Here is a 21744-nt window from a genome sequence, read left to right on the forward strand (position 1 = left end):
TTGTATTTAATCTCAAACTCAATATGAAGCAACTACTTGAAAACAAACTAAGAATTTCATTGGTTTTAATAAAAAGTACCAGAGATAGTGAGAGTCTATTGGTCATTGCTCACCAGAGTACTATGTTCTTTAGAAACACCACATTTTAGAGAGATGTGAAATCATCTTTTGATAAATGAAAGTTTATTCAAGGAAACAATGATGAGAGTAAGAGGGCCCAGAATCTATCATGTAGGAAACAGCTGAAAAAAATACTATGAATTTTTTATCTAAGAAAAGAGAAGTCACAAGAGTTGCTTTCATTATACCTTTCATGTGGAAATGGAAGTAATTGTTAAAGTTAGCTCCACACAGCAGGACTAATAGATTTAAAAAAAAAAAAAAAGACGCAGCAAATAGAAACAACCTTATGATCAAATAATACATGATTAGCCTTTGTTTCGACAGCAAGGAGGCACAGGATATGGAATGGGTCTGAAGTGAGGAAGACTCATCTTCCTGAATTCAAATCTGGCTTCAAACAGCTGTGTGAGTCTAGGCAAGCCACTCAATCCTGTTTGCCTCAGTTTCCTCATTGTAAAATGAGCTGGAGAAGGAAATAATAAACCACTCTAGTATCTTGGCCAAGAAAACCCCAGAAATAGGATCATGAAAAATCAATCATAACTAAAAGTGACTGAATAACAACAGCTTTACACTTCAAAAAACAAACAACTCCTCAAACTATATCTGACAAACTTTGTTCCCTGAAAATAAGGATGTTTGCCTTCTTTTGACAGTATATAGGTGAGGTTTTAATTTATTGGTTCCCTTTATGTGTTGATTTTATTTACATTTTTTCTGCATTTTTGTTTACATTTCTACATTTTTTATTAATCTTTCATTCTCTTTTCTCCAGTTTGTATTATTTCATTCAAGTCTACTGGTGTTTTTTGAAATTCATATTTCGAATTCCTTATAGCACAGTGACATCCAATTACCCTGCTGTATCATAATTTGTTTAAGCCTTGCCAAATCATTGGAACATATTTTGTTTCTAGCTTTTTGTTTTCATAAACAGTGCTATGAAAACAGAAGTTTCTGTCTGTATAAATCTTTTCTTGCTGGTAATAACTTCCATAGATACTCAGAAGTAGAATATTGAGGTTATTGTATAAAAAATTTTATAATTTTTCTTGCATAATTAGAAATTGTTTTCTAGGAACAGTCAGTTTGAAAGCATTTCTTTTTGTTTTAATGGTATTTTCCCCCTCCCTCCAATTCATGTTAAACAAAGTTTAATATTTGAATTTTTTTTAAGTTTTGAGCTCCAAATTCTATCCTTCCCTTGCCCTCTGAAAGTCTGCTTTCAGAAAATATAAGTTATTTCTCTGGAGGCAGATAGCATGCTTCATCATGAGTATTTTGGGATTGTCTTGGATCATTCTGTTGCTGAAAATAGCTAAGTCATTCACAGTTCTTCATTCAACAATATTTTTATTACTATATTCAACTTTCTTCTGGTTCTCTTGACTTTGCAGCAGTTCATAAGGTTTTTTCTGAAATCACCCTGCTTGTTATTTCTTATAATATTCAGTCATAATCATATGCTACAACTTGTTCAATCATTCCCAATTGATGGACATTCCCTTGATTTCTAGTCTTTAGCTACCACAAAAAGAACATAAGCAAATATTTCTTAAGTGCTTGATAATATTTTTGAAAATAATAGCTTTTTATTTTCAAAATATATGCAAAGATAGTTTTCAACATTCACCTTTGCAGAACCTTGTGTTCCAAATTTTTCTCTCTCCCTTCTTCCACCATCTCCCCTAACCAGCAAATAATCCAATATATATTAAATATGTGCAATTCTTCTGTACATATTTCCACATTTATCATGCTATGCAAGAAAAATCAGATCAAAAAGGAAAAAAATGAGAAAAAAAAAATAAAAAGCACACAAACAACAACAAAAAAGTGAAAAAAATATATTGTCATCCACATTCAGTACCAACAGTGCTCTTTCTGGATGCAGATGGCTTTCTCTATCACATCTATTGAAGACAATATTTTTTTTTTCAAAAAGGCAAAAACAGTCTCTGCTTTCAAGGAGTTTGCATTCTAATGAGAGAAAAACTGAAACTTTTCTTAGTTCTATTAGTAGAGAATCAGCGCTAGTTACAATGTTTGCTATCTTGGTCTGTTATCGGTGATGCCTGATTGTGGAAATGTGCATTTGTCTGATTATTTGTGATTGTGAACATTTTTTTCAGGTGGTTCTTCATAGTTTTTACTGCTTTAGAAAACTTTTCCATTTGACCACTTTTTTGCTGGAAAACGGCTTTTAATATATTTTTGTTCATTTTAACAAAATTTTAAATTGTGAGTGTCAAACTTTATCACATAGATTATATAAAGATTTTTTCCCAATCTCTATAATTTCTTCTTTCTACATTAATTATTCAGTAAAAGCTCTGATTTAACTTCTTTCCTTCAGATTCTTTTTTTAAAGCATGTATTAAGTATCTAATACATCCAGGCACTATACTGAGTACTTCAAAAATATTACTCTCATTTGATTCTCACAAGAACCCCGAGTGGTCCAAGCTGCTGTTATTACCCCAATTTTGTATTTGAGAAAATGGAAAAAGTCAGAGGTTTAGTGACTTGCCCGGCATCACATGGCTTGGAAGTGACTGAGCCACATTAGAACTCAGGTCTTCTTAACCCATCCCTAGTGTTCTATCCACTGTACCACTTAGCAGTTTTTTTAGGCTTTCTTATGACTTTTGAGCTTCTTTTGAACATTCTACTTTCTTTCTTTGGTTCTGGTTGTAGTTATTACAGAATTGCCTTCTTGTTTGGGAGAATTATTCTATTTTTTTATTCTTTTAATTTATTTTATAAATACCTTTTCTTTAATCATTCTTCTCTAGGATGATTATTCTATATAAATTCACTTTTCTTTTTTTGGTTGTTCTTGGGTTTTTTTTTAAGTTTTTTTTCTAGCTATTTTCAGTTAGATTTAGGTACAACCCCTAATTCATTTAGTTTGCTGGAAGTTACACACTTCATCTTGTTAAAAGAAAAAAAAATTCTAACAGTTGATGCTATTTAATAATGCTACAGATTGCTTATAAGATATTCCCCATCAGTGGAGATATTTAAACTAAGCCTGGTTGATCATGTTTCTGGCTTTCTTAAGATAATTCTTACATTGAGTGGCAAGTTACTAAGATTCTTTTTAATCCAAGGTTCTATGAACTCCATTTTATATTCAAAGCCTAAAGTTGCTTAGCAAGAGACATGAAACATGGAGTTAGTGATAAAGAGAGAACTACTAGAGTCTTCATAAAAAGCATTTTTATCCATTCTTAAGAGTTGTAAAGAACATGTTTCATTCTCCTAAGAATGGAGAAAAAGTGAGTTTTAAAGTTACTTGATACCAGGAACTCCTCAGAATAGGAAATCATGTTATATTAAATTCATAATATCAGTAACCTGTATGTACAGGTACAATATGATATGTAATAAACCTTTGTCAGTAGTGGGAAGCTTCTGGAACAAATACTTAACAGGAAGCAAATCATGGAGTGATGGTTCAAATAAATACACCTGTTTACATCCCAAAGTGCTAGTGAGTACTCCCAAGTAAATACACCTGGCTAGAGCATATAAAGATTCCACAAAGCCTCCTTCTCAGTAGAAAAATCTAGCTAATTCTATTTCTTCAAAAGCAAAGGAACAGATTTGGTGATTTTTGAAAACAGTGAAAGTCCTTAAAAAGTTAGGGTGTGTGTGTGTGTGTGTGTGTGTGTGTGTGTGTGTGTGCGCACCTACCAATGTACTTTGTTGTCCAAAGGCTAGTATTTTAAACTGAGTAGACCTTTTAATCAGTTGACTAAAAGTTTAGTTGAAACAATTCATAATTTTAGCAAAGTAGCAGGATATAAAATAAATTCACATAAATTATCAGCATTCCTATATGTTATATTTCCCAAAAAAAACTCTGAAAGAAGAGATAGTTTAAAAAAAAAATTTTTTTTACAACTGCCAAAACAAACCCAGGAAATATATAAACACACTTATAAAAATCTTCTTAAACAAATAAAGTAAGGTTTAAATAATTGGAGAAATATTAATTGTTCATGGGTAGGCAGGACCAATAAAATAAAAATAAAAATTTATATATATAATGCCATCCCAATAAAATAACCAAAAAATATTTTACTGAATTAGAAAAAAATAATAAAATTAATTTCAAAAAACAAAAAGTCAAGAATATCAAAGGAAAATGGGAAAAATGTAAAGAAAGTGGGTCTTAGCAGTAGAAGATCTTAAATCATATTATAAGGCAGTAATTATCAAAACCATCTGCTACTAGCTAAGAAAGAGAAAAGTAGATCCATGGAACAGAGTAGACACACAATTTACAGCAGCAAATAAACATAATAATCAGAGAGTTGAAAGTAAGGGGTTTTCCTGGTTATAGCTAGCTGAAAAATTGTCTACTGAGGTGTAGAGGTGCCTTATGGATAAAATCAAATCCTTGATGTATCAGGATTTACCTGCTTGGTGACAGAAGAGTAAGACATTTTCAAGCCTTGGCATTAGGTTTATATTTCCAAACTCTTAATTCAAAAGTGACTGCTCTCCTGACTCCTTTAGTAACTGAGTCAAAATTGATTTCTTTCTGGCTTCAAAAAAACCAATTCTTGTTAAATAATCATAGCAAAATATATTTCTAAATAAATTTTTTATAAATAAATAAAATTTCTAAATAAAATGTTTTTAAAGCTCTTAGAAATTATGGGCTTTTGAGTTTCTTTAGTTTTTAATTTATTGGAATGAGGGACTCTCAGAAACCTTCAAATTTCATAGTGATGTAAAAAATGCATAGTTGTGTAAGGCTACAGCATATTACCAGTATTGCCTTGTGAATAAAGGACTTGATCAAAGACCAAAAAATAAAGGGGCGGGGGGTAGGGGGACTGGTGGCAGAATTGAGAGCATAGGAGATGATGGACAGACATGCCAAGTGTTACCTAGTCATATTCAAAAGGAAAGAAAGTCTTTAATGAGTTGATAGGATTCATTAGGACTGATGCAGGCATATTGATTGGATGGGATGGTTTTAAAAAAATGTATGTTGCAATATGTATCAGAGGAGAGCATACCCACAACCAAGATCTCACACCCATTGAAAGGAGAGAATTTTAGGGAACTTAAATGGATAGGACTTTGACTTAAGATTAGAGGGAAAATATTGCTTCTGTTATGATCAAATCTGCTTTCTTTTCTGTGTGATTTCTACTTCTATAGTTTAAGTTGGGCTAAATTAAGTGCTCAAGATACTTAGAATAGTTTAAGCTTTATCCTTTGATTACTCAAAATATTTGTTAATGCATCTTTCCTGATATTAGCATCTTAGCCTGATATATTTCCATATCTCTCTATATAAATCAAATAATACTTTGTTTTTTATTTAAAATTGATTTTTAAAAAATCTGTTCACTGTAATCTCATTTTACAACATTTTTATAAGGAAATAAGATAGTGTTTTTAAAAAATCAAGAAAAGGCACAAAGAAATTACAACAATGTAAGCCCCATAATAATAGAGTTTGGGAATTGTGACTAAATAGTTTCAAAATCAGCTGTGTTAGAAATAAAAAATAAAATAAGTGCATTTTGATTCTTTGGAAATGTCTTCCATTATCAATTAAATTATACAATATTTATGTTTCTTAAGTATTTTTTGATGATTGTTTTTAGCTTGACTCATTGCCAAATTAGAACAAAAGGCACCATTTTCCAATATTTGTGATTTTTTTTTAATTGCTCTGATAAATGAAGGACAAGGAAGAAAAATAGATTTCCTTCTCTCCTTCCCTCACCATGTAGTTTCTTTTTAAACAGTGTGGGCTGTTTGGCATTAATTGCTTTAACAAGTGCATCTTATGAAAACATTTGCTCCTCCCTTTTGACTTAGAAAAGCTTTGTTATTCTTAAAATTGTATATTGCATTTTAGCAGCTTTGGGGAAATAAATTTTTTCTCTCTGTTTTCTTAACCCTCTTGTAGTGTCTGAGAACTTCTTGAAACATAGTGGTTTTTTCCCCATCCTCTCTGGCCTAAAACCAAGCCAGAAGTTGGATTCAACTCATCATCCCTATAGCGAAAGTTTCCAAAGGGGTTTTAAAATTATTTCAGCATGGTGTAAGGAGATTTCTGCTGCTGTAGAGTTTAATTATAAGAAGTCAGGATCCTTTGCTGCCCTGATTGGTAGTTGGTGGTGCAAATGTATGGAGAGCCTTGACTGGGTAATCTAAGATTTGGGGTGAGACTGCCCCAAAAATATAGCAGGTTTATTTTTTGGTTCTGGGAATTTTTTATGGAGAAAAAGCTAAGGAAGTAAGAAGTTACTAAGGGTCATCAAACCACCTAATAATTCCTTCAATCTGCATTATGATAATAACATTGAAATGTTACTAAGTTATATTTTGGGTTAGATATAGAGATACTTCTTAATTCCTCATATTTTACATAATATATATATATATGTGTATATAGATATAGATATATAATACCTCCCTGAACAGTGGTTCCCAACTCACAGCTTCTTTCTCGACTCCACACCCTGACATGTTATATACCAGGATTATTGGTGAAATAATTCATCCCAATTAAAATATTAATCTTGTTCAAACATTGTAGTTTTTATAGATTCATACTAAGCTTTGACCATTCTTTTGAGGTGTTTACATTCAGGCGATGTTCATGTCTTTGTAAGGATTTTGCCAGAAGCAGGTAGGAAAGTTTCTTTGGCAAATCTTTTAAGAGTACTTCTTGGGGTGACTGCCAATTATTTTAAAGCCAACAGCATAAAATGCAGTAAAAATCTGGTTAGTATCACAGCAGTTCTATGCCATGGAAATGAAATGAAATGAAGCTCCTCATGTGTAGCTGAGGAAGAAAATATATTCCTGCTAACACTCCCTCCTTTTTTAGTGGGGATGGGGATGGGAATGGCAAATAAAAGAAAGCCTTTATTTTTTGTCTGTCACTGATTTCCTCTTAGCAAGATCGAGTTAATTGAATGGTTGCAACTACTTTTGGCTAACAGTGAGATTTCAAAGTACATTCAGTTCTACAAATGTGTTTATAGAGTGCTATGTGAATACAAATACTGAGAGAAAAATGAAACATTCCCTGCCCTTAATAAACTTATATTTTACTGTTTTAATTACAACATGATAATATTTTTTTTTATTTTTTTTTTTATTTAATAGCCTTTAATTTACAGGATATATACATGGGTAACTTTACAGCATTAACAATTGCCAAACCTCTTGTTCCAATTTTTCACCTCTTACCCCCCCCCCACCCCCTCCCCTAAATGGCAGGATGACCAGTAGATGTTAAATATATTAAAATATAACTTAGATACACAATAAGTATACATGACCAAAACATTATTTTGCTGTACAAAAAGAATCAGACTCTGAATTATTGTACAATTAGCTTGTGAAGGAAATCAAAAGATGCAGGTGTGCATAAATATAGGGACTGGGAATTCAATGTAATGGTTTTTAGTCATCTCCCAGAGTTCTTTTTCTGGGTATAGCTAGTTCAGTTCATTACTGCTCCATTAGAAATGATTTGGTTGATCTCGTTGCTGAGGATGGCCTGATCCATCAGGACTGGTCATCATCTAGTATTACAACATGATAATATTAATAATAATAGTAAGTAAGGTTAACAACATTTACAAAGAGTTTTAAAATTTGCCAGGCAATGTACTGCAGGTCCTTCATCCTTGTTTCAAATGATGACACAGGGGCTTAGCCTAGCACTAATTTCACTATGCATTTGCTGTTTCTTCCACATTATATATAAGTAACTAAATCTAAGATAATCTTAAGAGGATCAATAAAAACACCTGATAAATATGAAGCATTATATGGATTTATTAATGGATATACAGGATTTTACAAATCTTAAAGTACTGTGTCACTGCTATCGTTAACCACTGTGTATTATGAATGAAGAGTTTGGGAAGGTTTTTCTTCTGTCTTGATTTGCAAAGTTAGTGGCAGTGTCAGAATCATTAGAATGAGCTAGATATAACATTGTCTCTTCTTTATAAAAGGAAAGTAACCAATAACCTCAGAGTTGTTGGTGGTGGTTATTTTTCAAGAACAATACTCAGAGATAGTAGTTGATGAATTTTACTATACAGGTGCTTAGTCATTTTAATTGTATCCAACTCTTCAGGACTCTGGAATTTTCATGGCAAAGATATTGGGCTGGTTTGCCATTTCCTTACTCAGTTCATTTTACATTTGAGGAACTGAGGCAGTTAAATGACTTGCTCAGAATCATAAAACTATTGAGGGTCAGAAGCTGGACTTGAACTCATGAAGATGAATCTTCCTGATTCCAAGTCCAGTTGCTCTTTCTACTGCAACACCTTTGAATTAATGGATGGGGGAGAGGTAAATAGTGGCCAAATTTCAGGGTTGGAAAAAGAGATGATGGGGTGGTATTGAGAGTGGAAATATTCTTATTTTAAGGAAAACTGATAAGTAAAGAAGAAGGAGATTATATCCTTAGGACTACACATTGGGAAGAAAGTTGATTGACACTGATTGACACCATTATGATACACTGCCCTAACCAAGTAGAGTCTTCATTTACTACTTACTTAAATCCAGAGTGATGACCCAAGGTTCCACTGTTATTCTCTTTCAGTTGACTTGAACACAGAAGATGAAATAGCATTACAACCTTTATTCATTTATAAAAAACCCAAGCATAGATCTGTGCAACAATATCCCAGACATTTGAAAAGAATAGTAGGATAGCAGATTGTTTTAGGACTATTTCTGCCTGATTACATCAAATATAGGATGAGGAAAATTAGAACCTTAGTACATATAGCACTCTGAGGCATGTTTCCATATATTAATTTACCCTCATGACAGCCATGTTTTGGAGATGTAATCAAGATGAAGTCAAAATAGAACTGGATTTGGTGTCAGATGACTTCAGCTAATCACCACATAACTTTAGGCAAGACCCTATTGAATTGTACATCAGTACTGTCATTTATAAAATGAGAGGGTTGCACTAGAGATGTTTCTAAGATGTCTTTTAATTCTAAATACAATCATTATATTTTTTCCCTAATGTCAAAATGATTTTAAAATATACTTTAGACTTCATTCCTTCTTATCTAATTATACATTATCCATCTTTTCAAAAATATTTTCCTTTATAAAATGCTTTTTTCTTTGTGAAAAAAGATTTTAAAAAGCATAGATGATAATTCCATTTTCCAAATAAGAAAATGAAGCCACTGAAGTTAGAAACCACCTTCAGCCCTCTTAGAAATTTTCCCTTTTAATATGAGCTTAAGTATTAAACATAAAACATTTAAATATAAGATTTTATGCAAAACTGTGAACTTCTGTCACAGTTTTTAAAAACCGTATGTTAAATTTGAAAGTGCTCTTTCTACTCCAACATTCTGCTTCCCACAATCTGATTATCTGTACATTAATGTGGGATCCAGATATAAACATAGATAAATATAGACACAAATGTAACTTTATTTCAATATATACTTTTATAATTGTATTTTGATTTAATTCATTTCCTTTGATACTCCTATGTACTTTATGTTATATATTTAAAAATCTTATTCTGAAAATGGTTCCATAGGCTTTATTCATCTTTCCAAGTGTCTCCAACACAAAAAAATTAAGACCCTCTGGGTAATGTTTTAGTTCGATTAGTCCAGCCATATCCACTTCCATTTTGGGTTTTCTTGTCAAAAAATACTGGAGTAGTTTTCCATTTTCTTCTCCTGCTCATTTTACAGATAAGGAAACTGAGGCAAACAGACATAAGTGACTTACTCGGAGTCACACAGCTAGTAAGTGTTTTGAGGCCAGATTTTAACTCAGGAAGATGAATCTGACTGTAATCCCAACAGTTTAAGTACACTCTTTAATTGGAAAAAGAATCTATTTAAACTCAAAAAAAAAAAAAAACATTTCAAATTTATTACATTAGAAAACTACATTCCCAAAGGAAGCCCATATTCTCAGGCTTATAACATTTTATAGGTTAGTTTTGTGACTTTATTGCAGACAAAGTCATTACCCAGTAAATTTTGCTTTTTTCAGAGTTTTGAATAGGTTTTATATTGACCATAACTGAGGGGAAGGTGTGGAGTGAAGTAAGGAATCGTGTTGTTGATTTAACCTTAGTTTATTTTCCAGTACCTTATAACTATTCTCCAAAAATAACAGTAATGATATGGTGTACATCTACCTGGGACACAGCTGTACACTTTTGTATTTTTCAACACTTTGGAGATAAACTTATCAAATTCATTTTTAAGAACCAGAATAATATTCCTTATTGGCAGTTTTGTGCCATTTTTATTATCTAACTCTCAATTATTATTATCTAACACTCTCTGTCTGTCTGTCTCTTTTTTTTTCTTCCTCCTTCTTTCTCCCCACCCCCTTCCTCTGCCTGCCTCTGTTTCTGAGCAGGTGGCTCAGATTAGAGCTTTAAGATCCCCCAGCCAACCAGCTTTTACATAATATGAATCCTTTCTTTCATCTTTGTCCTTCCTTATAGAGTTCATTGTTGAATTATGTACTAGCTGTCAAATGTTTAAACAGAATCAAGATGTTTTGAAAATAGGGAGCTTCCTTTTTTAACTTCCTAAGAAGAAGGGAAAAAAGAACAAGCACTTATATAGAACCAGGAATTGTGCCAAATGCTTTTTATAAATATTATCCAATTTCATCCTTTACAATCACCTTGTAAAGTAGGGCTATTCTTATCCTCATTTTATTTTTGAGGAAAGTGAAGCAAACAGAGCTCAAGTTATTTGGCCAGGGTCTTACAGCTAGTAAGTATCTATGGTCAGATTTGAATTCCCATGTTCCTGACTTTACATACCCAGAGCTCTATCCACTGTACCACCTCCAAATATTGTATTTGCTCACTGAGGAACACTAAATTAATTATAATGTACAAATAAAAATTTGTGGCATTTATGAGGCCTGTTGGGCCTCTTCTGATTTTCTTGTGCTGAAAATGCCAAACAAATGTTCTTGCTATGGGCAGTTCCTTCATTGCAACACCACATATTTGCATTGACGACTTCTCAGGGCAGATAGGCTTTCTGTACAAGGACTCTTTTCACTTGTGGGGTTAATATCCGGAGGATGTTTTGGAAGTTATAATTCCCTTTTCATGTTATTCACGACAAACATGACCTTTTCACGATTGTTCACAGTAGAGCAAATGCTGTAGTGATTTGGTTGTTTCTCAGGCTAAACGTTTAGAGGATTACTTTTTTTTTGTTGTATTGCTTTTTAAAATGCAAGGTTTCTACAATTTTGACCTAAGTAACATGTAAGAAAAATGAAATAAGAATGATGTCTCCACATGAGACAGCAGCAACATCTGAAACCTTGCAAGGACATGTGGACTGGCTGATTTATGTGCCTAGTGATGACAAAAAGCCAGAGTGTGGGTGGGAAAAGAGTTTTGCTTGATGTACAAAGGAATTCTTTGGAAATTGCATATAAAAGGCTCAAAGTAGTTTCTTCTTCCTGTTAAGTTGAGAGGCATCTGAAGTCAAAACCTAGTTTTTGAGAGTTTAGTAAATGAATAGGAAACATTTCATTGTTAGCTGTTGAATTTTAGGATGCCTTTCTGTCACCTTCTGTAATGACCTCATCATCTGGCCATTTTTTCTCCTATGTATTCTTGGCTTCAGTATTCATGTTAATGATATTTATACCTTTGCCTCCCAGTTCTATATATGCTCCAATTCCTTTTCTTGAACATCACTCACTTCTAAAAGTAAACGTTTGTTAAATTGAATTCCTTACTCTTACTAAACCTGGATGCATCTCAAGCACTTACTAAGCACCCCCTATATACTTATACTGTTAGGATTCTGGAAACAAAAATACAATGAATGAAACAATTACTACTTGGGAAGACAAGTGAGTGAAAGTATCTGTGTGTGTTGTATGACATCTACTTGTAAATTTAAATACAGATCTGTGTGTGTGTGTGTGTGTGTGTGTGTGTGTGTGTGTGTGTATAAATAAACATCTTCATGTAAAAATATCTGTACGTACAGAAATAAATGTAAACATAATAAGTAATGAGTAATTTGAGAGGGAGAGAGGGCACAGCTATTGGGAGGATCTGGAAAGGATTATGTTGTATCTTGAAAGATGAGACAAGGAGACGAGAGGTGATGAGGTCTCAACTACAATAAGAGATGTATGAGTGGAGAAAAGTGGTTAGATATAGTAGATAATATGGAGGTAAAATCATCAAGATTTGACAACAGATTAGATACCTGGGGCAAGGGAAGTATAGGGCACTGCTAAGGTTAAAACAAAGAAATGGTGTCTTTAGCAGAAGAAGGAAGTTTGCCAAAGAAGTGTATCTTAGGGAAAAGATCATGATTTCAGTTTTTGGACATGTTGAATTTTAGATGTCTCTGGGACATCATGACCTCAATCCTTTCAACATAACTCATTGTCCTGGTCCATTAACTCAATTTATCTTTTATTTTTCTCCCTAATCAGTCTTGCTCCTTTTTTTCCAAGGCTAATTTTTGCCAAGTGGTATTAATCTCATATTCCTTGATATTTCCAGAAACTTTCTACATTCATTTTCCCTACTTTCTCTGAAATGTTCACTCTATCTTTATTTGTTGTTTCAGTTAATCAAACAAGCAACAAGTATTTATTGAGCTCTTTTATGCCCAGAACCATGCTGAATGCTGTGGATCCAAAGACAGAAATTAAATAGTCCCTGTATTAAAGAAGTTTACATTATTTTGACAAAAATGTCTGAGTGAACATACACATACACACACACATATACATACCATACGTTGTTGCTAGGAATACATTTAAAAGTAAAAATTAAAGCATCTCTAATCACTAAAGAGCTTGTGTCCTACAGGATAAAAGAAGCACACACTTCCTAGTGTTTCTTCTTGAAATAGTCCCATTTTATTTTTAGAGAGTTCTTATTATTTAGAAGTTCTTCTTTATATTAAGCCAAAATTAACCTTTCTGGAATTTTTATCCATTGGTTCAACACCAGCCCTGTGAAGGAAAATTAACATAAATCCATCAGCATTATGCTGGTAAATATTTAATAATTGGATCTCCAAAAAAAGTGCCCATGACACAGCGTTAAGTTTAATATATATTATTAACATTTTTGCCATCAAAAAATTTTAAGTTTAGACAACAAAGCAATAAACCCAGTCTTAATTTTTAGGATCTGCCAATTTCTAAAGTGTAAATATTCACACTGAAAATCTAACAATCAACTCTTGTGAAACAGTTCAAGCTGGCGCCAGTACATTTCTGGCAGTTCCTCTTCCACATAATAATCTTTTGAATATTTGAAGACAGCCATCTTATTCCCACTGTCATTCTTCTAAACTTAGAATCCTCAATTCTTTCAAGTGATGCTCATATAAAATCATCCTGGTTTCATTTTTTCCTGTTCTTTCCCTCTCTAAAATGAAGTTGAGAACTGACCATGTAACTTTAGATGTGCGCTGATATGGGGCAACTAGATGGTATGGAGGATAGAGCACTGACCCTAGAATCAGGAGGATCTGAGTTCAAATCTGGCCTCAGATACTTAATATTTCTAATTGTGTGACTCTGGGCAAGTCACTTAACTCCAATTGCTCCCCTCCCATACACACACAATGTGGTCTGATCATAGATAATAGTAGTTTTCTGAATTTTAGGTATCATTCTGTACAATTGCAGAAGATATATCTCACTCGAAAACCTTGCATGCTTATAGATGCTTTAACAACTCACAGATCTGGATTAAGCAATGTCTTACAATTTGGTCAACATATGACCGCTTTGGATGCCAAATAGATATACAAAAGCAAAATGTAACATTCTAGCTAGTTCAGGGCTTAGATGTATGTGGATCATTTTTGAATATTAGACTAGGATTGGAACATTTGGTGTTAATAGAATGAACTGGAAACCCAGAATATCATTATGGTACAAAAGTTGGTAGATCAGAGCTGAAACCTGAATTCAGAGGTTTGAACCTCATCAAAGACCCAAGAAGTGGTAGTTCTAGTATTATTATTTTTATTTATTGTGAAGAGGAATAAAAGATGCTAAATTGAAGGTTCCTAGTTTCCCTGACTTCCTTCAAGCTTCAACTACAGTTCCATTTATTGCAAAAAGTCTTTCTAGATCCCTTTTCATGGTTATATCGTTTATTTCCAATTTAACCTGTTTATATCTTACTTGCTGATTGTTCCTTCTTCTCAACCGCAGTTCCTTGAGTTCTTTGAGAAAAGGGACTGTCTTTTGTCTTTGTATCTCTCATATTTAGCATAATGCATGGCACATAGTAGGTGTTTAATAAATGCCAGTCGACTGACTAATCAAAGGAAAGGTTGTAAGGCAGCCTTCACAAGCTCTGAGCTCCCTATCCATTTAATATAGTGCAACTGACAAATTGTCAACAAATCTCAGACATTAAGAATTACAGACATAGTAATTATATAAGAATTACTCTGAGTTGACACTGAACTAGCAATGTCTACTGTTAGACTATACTTTTAAATTCATCTATTTTCTATCTTATTGCAAAGGTAGCATGAAAGATCTTGTCAAATACTCTACTGATAAACACCATCTACACAGATAAATTCTATCTACTGAATTTTTTGGATCTACAAAAGAGAAAACAATAGTTGTTTATTGAAGTCAGAAAAGTGGTCTCTGATAAACTTTTGTTCTGTTAGATTTGAAGTGATGATTTTGGCTAAAAGCCAGATATTGAATAAGTTACTATGGTGCCATGAAATAGTAAGATTTATGTCCCCTGAAGTGAGAGGACAGTAGCAATTCCAAGTAAAGATTTTTGCTCCTTGTTCAATGGTGGGTACAGTAATTATGTAGACTGTAACTTATCTGCAGAAAAATATCACTAAGAACTTAACTGGGTGATGTGGAGTTGAGGGAGACACATTTGCTTTGTTATTGATTAATTTTAAGTGCCACTATATATAATGTTGTTTGTTCTTTTGGACTTTATCCAAGGGTATTCATTATTGAAACATTAAAAGAATCCTACTTAAATATGTCTCACCTCTGAGGCAATTACAAAACCAGGGTTTCCCAGGAAGAAACGGTCATCTTTGTCAATATTACCAGTATAATGGTGATGTGTTTCCTCATCTCTCCCATTTTGGTAACACATCAACAAGATAATAGTTCCAATCTGAAATTGTTAGAAGGAAGAAAGAAATGTTCTTGGAGGAGGAATTTTCTTTTTATTCTTAGTAAAAAAGAAAGGAAAGGGAATGAAAAATAAGGAGGGGAAAGACAGGGACTTCTATAAACCTTGCTCAGGGAAGAAGATATATAATAAGCTTGTTTCAGGCTTGGAAAGCATGTGCTCTGTCTTCAGTACTTCCATGATAGAAAAGATTTAATTAGTTAATGGGCTTTGGGGCCCTGGGTTGTCACTGCAACATTATTTACTCAATATGCTTAGTTGGAGCTATCAAAATGAATAGCATGTTCTTTACTCAGTGCATGTTTATTTGCCTGTGACCTGCAAGCCTGGTATAATTTATGAGATGAATTTATTGTTTCCGACCAATAAACTGTCCTTGGCTTATTTAATTAAGCATGGGAGTATACCCTGCTATCAGGTTCCCTCCTTCCTCTCCCTTCCCTGAGAGAAATGCTTGATAAATTAAAGATTAAATAAATATGATTCTAGATACATTGAGTGTCGTTCAGCTTGACTTGACTTGAAATGGAAGCCATTATGTTCTATAGTTTGAAAGCTATTAGATACCACACTTTTGAGGTATATAGTTTGAAGTTTCCCATTGATCTGTGTTCTGTACAGCAGCACAGATGTTAACAGACAATCCACCTCAGATATCAAGAAACACTCATCTTAACTTTACCTACATATCACCTGAGGGATTGGTTTGGGTATGTGGTCTTTGATTTCCAATAGGAACATGTCTGTAAAAAACTCTGGCTATGACAGTCCCATCTGGGTAAATTTCCTATAAACTTAAACACCCATGTATATAGTTACCTCTAGCTCTGAAAACTGAATTATCAACCCTACCCTTGTTTTCCATAAAGGCAAAATAATTCTTATAAGATTCCAGTCAACTGCCTGTTGCGCCATTAAACTTCTCTTTGATTTTTTTAGACCAAAATAATCAACCTTGTCCATTACCTTCTATCTTCTCCCTTATGGGAATATATATCCTTGAGGTCAATGACTGTCTTGTATTTATATTTATACCCCTGGGAATTACCACAATTCCCACTATTTAATTTTTTTTCATTCATTCTAGCATATATATAGAGAGAGTATTTCTATATAAATACATATATTTATAAATAAATTTACATATGAATTACATTTATAGAATATAAATTATGTATAATTTATATGATTTATATAAGTTATAAAATAAGTATTTAGAATACATATATTGACCCCTTCCTCTCTATCTCTTGTAACATGGATACCAATCTTAGAGGTTTTTCTATGTCCAGTTTTCATATCTCTGTGTCTATGTGGGTTTTATTTTTCTATTCCCTGGCTTTCCTGATTACCTTGGTCTAATTTAGATAGAGAGATTTTCAAGGCAAGGCCTTCTTCTCTGTAACTTCAGCTCTATAAAGCTATGTATACTTCTGTTAATCTATAAATAGCAAGCCATCAGAAGCCAGGATTTTAGCTACTAGTTGTTTAAAACGGCATTTAGACTTCTGTAGGGACTCTGAAATTATCCAGGTGTAACATGAAAAATGATGTTGGAATTAATTAGGTTAGAAATATATCTTTACTCTCACTTCCTTCCCCCCTCCCAAGTTTCTTCCCTATCTCAACCAAAACAGGTATGTACTCTAAAAGAATCATAGGATTAGAGAACATGGATGGATGACATTTGGAGAGAAAAAGGTCTCTTGGTCTTTTGTGAAATGATGGCATAGTTACTGTGATATTGGTCAAACTGGGCAATAATTATAATTCCATTTGTTCCTAGGGAAGGCCGCTCAAATGCGCACATCAAAGGAGATTACCAAAGAATTGGTGATGTCATGCTAAAGAACATCCAAGGCATGAAGGTAAGCCACGTGGCAACATCATTGTCCTGGACCACTCTTCCATGTAAAAAGAGTTCACTCTCTTTGCTTCTGTGGGATCCCTAAAGGACCACTCCAAGTTGTAAAAAATACCCCCTGGATGAGGGAGGGGAGAGAATGTAGAATTTAAAATTTGAAAAAGAATGTTACAATTGTATTTACCTATAATTGGGGGAAAATAAGATATTAAATTACAAAAAAAAAAAAAAAAGCCTCCTCACCCTTTCCCCTCCCCTGAGTTGAAAACTTCTCTGAGATTTGGTAGTAGCAGAGGTACTGTAGTAATTGTGTACAGCAAGCATTTCTTGTTTGTTTTTTCATTAATGAATTTCTGAAGGGATTTTAAAAAACACATAAACTGAAAGAAGGTATTTCAGCAAATCATTTTCCAGATCAAGAAATTTCTTTGAAGGTGTGGAGAAATTATAGGATCTGTCTTGAAAAGCTGGTTTTTTTTTTTTTCTTTTAAAATGAAGGATTTTGAGAGCCAGAATATCATAGTGAGCAAAGTTTGGCTTTGGAGTTAGGACACCCTGGATTTATGTCATACTTTTAACAGAAATCAGCTGTTACCCTGTACATGCCATTTAATTCCTGAAAGAGCCAGTAATTTTATTAAGACTTGGTTGCCTGTTATATTCCTATTAAAGAGAAATCACATTTGGACCAAAAATCCAAAACAAAACAAAAAGTACAAAAAAAGAAAAAGTTTGTAGTATCAAAACATGTAGTACTATCACTGAAAATATAGATTAAAAAATTGCTTAGTATTTTGTATGTTAATTGGGCAGTGAGGTGGCACAGTGGATAGAGCATTGGGGCTGAAGTCAGGAAGACTTGTGCTGCATTCAAAACTTACTAGCTATGGCAAGTCACTAAATCCTGTTTGCCTAGTTTCCTCATCTGTAAAATGAGCTGGAGAAGGAAATGGCAAAACACTCCAGTAAGTTTGTCAAGAAAACCCCAAATGGGATCAATAAGTCTCAGTTACAACTGAGAAATACTGAATAATAACATGCTAAATAATTAATTTGTTGATTATGTATTCATAATTACATTGAAGTTTTGTATTTTTTAGAAAGAGTGTTTTAGTATTGCCTAGACAAGATCCAAATCTGAATTTAGAGGCATCAATTCTATCATTTACATTCAAGATAAATAACATGCATGTTTTCTTGTGAGAATGAACAGGAAGAGAACATTGGAGTGCAGAGACCTAGGCTTATAATTTGATTCTGACATAATTCAGTTCAACAAAGATTTGCACATAAAGTTATTTAGGCTAAATCATTTTACCCTCAGTGACTTGGTTTCCTTATCTATAAAATAGATTTTATAAAGGATTTATAAAGTATGGATTATGTTTCAGTACTCCTTGTTAATCTCCATAGGGTATAACCTCTTAGGGTTTATAGACTTTTATTTACCCACCATCTAGAACCACTGTGTGGCTAGCACATAGTAGGTGGTTAATTATTGTTTGTTGAGTTATTGATTACCTATATAACTTAGTTGTTACTTGGAAAAACCTTCTAGTATGTAAGAAAGCAAATTGTTTTTGTTACTATTACCCTGGGTACAAAAGGCATCAACAATATCAAAGAAAATAGTTATATAAGATTACCAACAGTTCTTTCTAAATATATTCACATTATATGAATTTGATTTTATATAAAGAATTCTGAAAGAAATATGCATTCCCCAAAAACACGTATGCTAACTTTATTATATAATACTGTGCTTTCTTTCTTCACTCCTGCCCCTTGGCTTGGTACCTCCCATTCCACTCCCAAAAAACAAACAAACAAAAACACCCTTTAAAAAAAAAACCTTCAAAGAAAGCAGAAGAATGGACACAGAGAGAGAGCAACATTGAATTAGGGACTTGACTTGAGACTTCTGGTGCTGAGAGAGGAGGCCTTCCATCCACCCACACATATGTCTGGCTCCAAGTATCTGTCTTCTGTGCATTCATGCTCAAGTACCTCATGTCCATTTTCACAGCCCTAGTTTGTTACCCATCCTGTCTTTCTGGCCCCACAGGTCTGCTTCTGCGTGTATTCTTCCCTTTGGTTATAGCCTGGTTTCCACATGACTGGCCCCAACCCTCATGCATTTCTTCTTCTGTCTTGCTTCTCTTTCTCAGGTGTCCTTAAGCCATGTACTGTCCTCCTCCCTCTGTGAGCAAGGGGCCTCTTCCTATTTCCTTTCCTTCTTCCCTTCCCCACATCTTTGGGCAAATTAATATTATATAAAAATCACTTTACATACAGGTCTGCAGTTTGGTCCACTTAGATAAACAATAATTATCTATGTCCAAAAGACAAGTAGAAAAACAATGACCAATTTCTTGCACCTATAGTTTTAAGTTATTTTCAAGTTATTAAACTTAATTTATTTGCAAATTAAGAAAATTCAAACTTTCTCTTCATGAATAGAATATAAAGATCTTTAAATATTTAAAATGACTAGTCTTCATCCTTTTTTATCTCTCCATTGCTTTTGACACAATTTCTTGGATACTTTCTCTTTCAGCTTTCATGATATTATTCCTCACTCCATGATTTCATTTAGTGAATTATAATGCATTCTCATTTATCTACTAAGGAATTCCTTCAAGATATATCTCCCTTCTTAGCCTCCCTTCTTCCCTCCCTCCATCACTCCTACTCTTATACATCCATCCACCCATCTTTCTACTTGTCTGTCTATGTATCTATCTATTGATATATAATTTCTTTCCGAATGAGCTTATCAATTTCATGGATCCAATTATCATCTTTCTGCAAAGGACTCCCACACATGTATATTTAGCTCTTTTCCCCTCCTCTTTTTCTCTGTCTCTCCCCATCTCCCTTCTTTCTTCTTCCCTTCCCTTCCCTGCCACTATCTGCCACTAGCACCAAGCCCCACTTCTCCATTCCAAATGCTTGCAGGACAAAGTATCTGAATATCATAGGAGCATCTCAAACATAATGATACATAAATATCAAGTGTAATTTGTCACTTTTCTCTTTTAATGTGCCCTTTTTTCAGATTTCTCTGTTTGTCTTGTGGGTACCCTAATCTTTCTAGTCAGCTAAATTCACAACCTCTAAGTCATCCTAAGTTATTACTCTTACTCACTTCTCATAGCCAATAAATTGCCAAGTCTTGTCCATTTTCACAATATCTTATATCCCTCTGTCCTTTCCACTAGTATTAATATTCTAGTTCTATGCTTCTTAACCTATTTCTTGGACTATTGTAGTAGCATCCTAATTGATCTACTTCATTCTAGTCTTTCCCCACCCTAATCCATTTTCCAAGAACCTACCAAAATAATCTTCTCAGAGCATACGTTTTATCATGTCATTCCCCTGTTCAAAAATTGTCAATGAGACTCCATGTTGTCTGTAGGACAAAATGTAAATGCCTGTTTTAAAGTTCTTCCTAATTTGACTTTACCCTTTCATTACAGATTTTTTCACATTACTCCTACTTACAGATTCTATCTGTCAGTCAAATTGGATGACTTTATGTTTCTTAAATTTGGTATCTCATCTCCCCTCTGTATGTCCAGTGTTTAGCTTTTTCTAAAGCTTTTATATATAGATTATATACTCCTTTTCCTCACTCCCACATTTTAGAATCTTTTGCCACGAAGCTTTTCTTGGTGGTTCTATTTGTAATTGCTTTTGTCTCTTAATATCATATGCTATAGATTTATCCTATATAAACATTCAATCCCCCCAATATAGTGGAAGAGAGGACCCTGGTTTTCTTTAGTCTTTGTATCACCATTATCAAACTTACCACCTTATGTAAGGAAGTACTTCATGAATGCTTTTGAATTAAATTAAAAACAAGCCTTTTTCATCCCAGTCGGCTGGATATTGTCAGAGAGCATAACTTTTAGGAGCAAGTAAAATGCTCAAGTAAATCAAGAGAGTGGAATTTGATAAACTATTTGCCTAGGGCAATAAAAATTATCCTTAAGGCTTAAATTAATGTACTTACCAAAGAGAGATTAGTTCATGGACATGATTTAGTTAAGGTTTGTTTTTGTGTGTTTTTTTGAGTAGCAATACTTGTGATAGAAATAGCATTAAACTGGGAATTAAAAGACTTGTTTTCTAGCTCCAGCTTTGCCACAAATTACTTGTGGCGAGATAACTTCCATGTATCTCAGGTTTCTCATCTGTCTCATGACAGGGATGGTCAACATGAACTTTGATGTCTCTTTTAGATTTAACTTTCTGTGATTATATCTCATAGAAAATTTGGAGCATGCAGTGAGAAGGAGATGAAAACTGTTGAGAGTCTTTCTTGAACTCATTAGTGCATTCTCCCTTTTTTTTCCTTTTTTTTTTGTCTTTTCAAAGACATTGATTGGAATATTTTATTGATAAGAGATTAATTCATATTGTATTATTTGTTAGTCTTTCTAGTCATTTCCATGTCTTTGTGACCCCATTTGAGATTTTCTTGACAAAGATAATGGGATAGTTTGCTAGTTCTTTCTCCAGCTCATTTTACAGATGA

The 21744-nt window shown here is 33.4% G+C and overlaps 1 protein-coding gene across 3 annotated transcripts in view; it reads left to right on the plus strand.

Annotated features, from left to right (window-relative positions):
• Window positions 1-21744, plus strand: part of FARP1 (FERM, ARH/RhoGEF and pleckstrin domain protein 1) — a 308923-nt gene that overhangs the window by 258913 nt on the left and 28266 nt on the right. For all 3 annotated transcript variants that reach the window (XM_031958582.1, XM_031958581.1, XM_023500517.2), the window contains exon 17: window positions 17121-17202. In XM_031958582.1, the coding sequence (XP_031814442.1) occupies window positions 17121-17202 (82 nt within the window). The remainder of the gene's footprint in view (window positions 1-17120; window positions 17203-21744) is intronic.

Source organism: Sarcophilus harrisii, chromosome 3 (genome assembly GCF_902635505.1).
Source record: "Sarcophilus harrisii chromosome 3, mSarHar1.11, whole genome shotgun sequence".
NCBI lineage: Eukaryota > Metazoa > Chordata > Mammalia > Dasyuromorphia > Dasyuridae > Sarcophilus > Sarcophilus harrisii.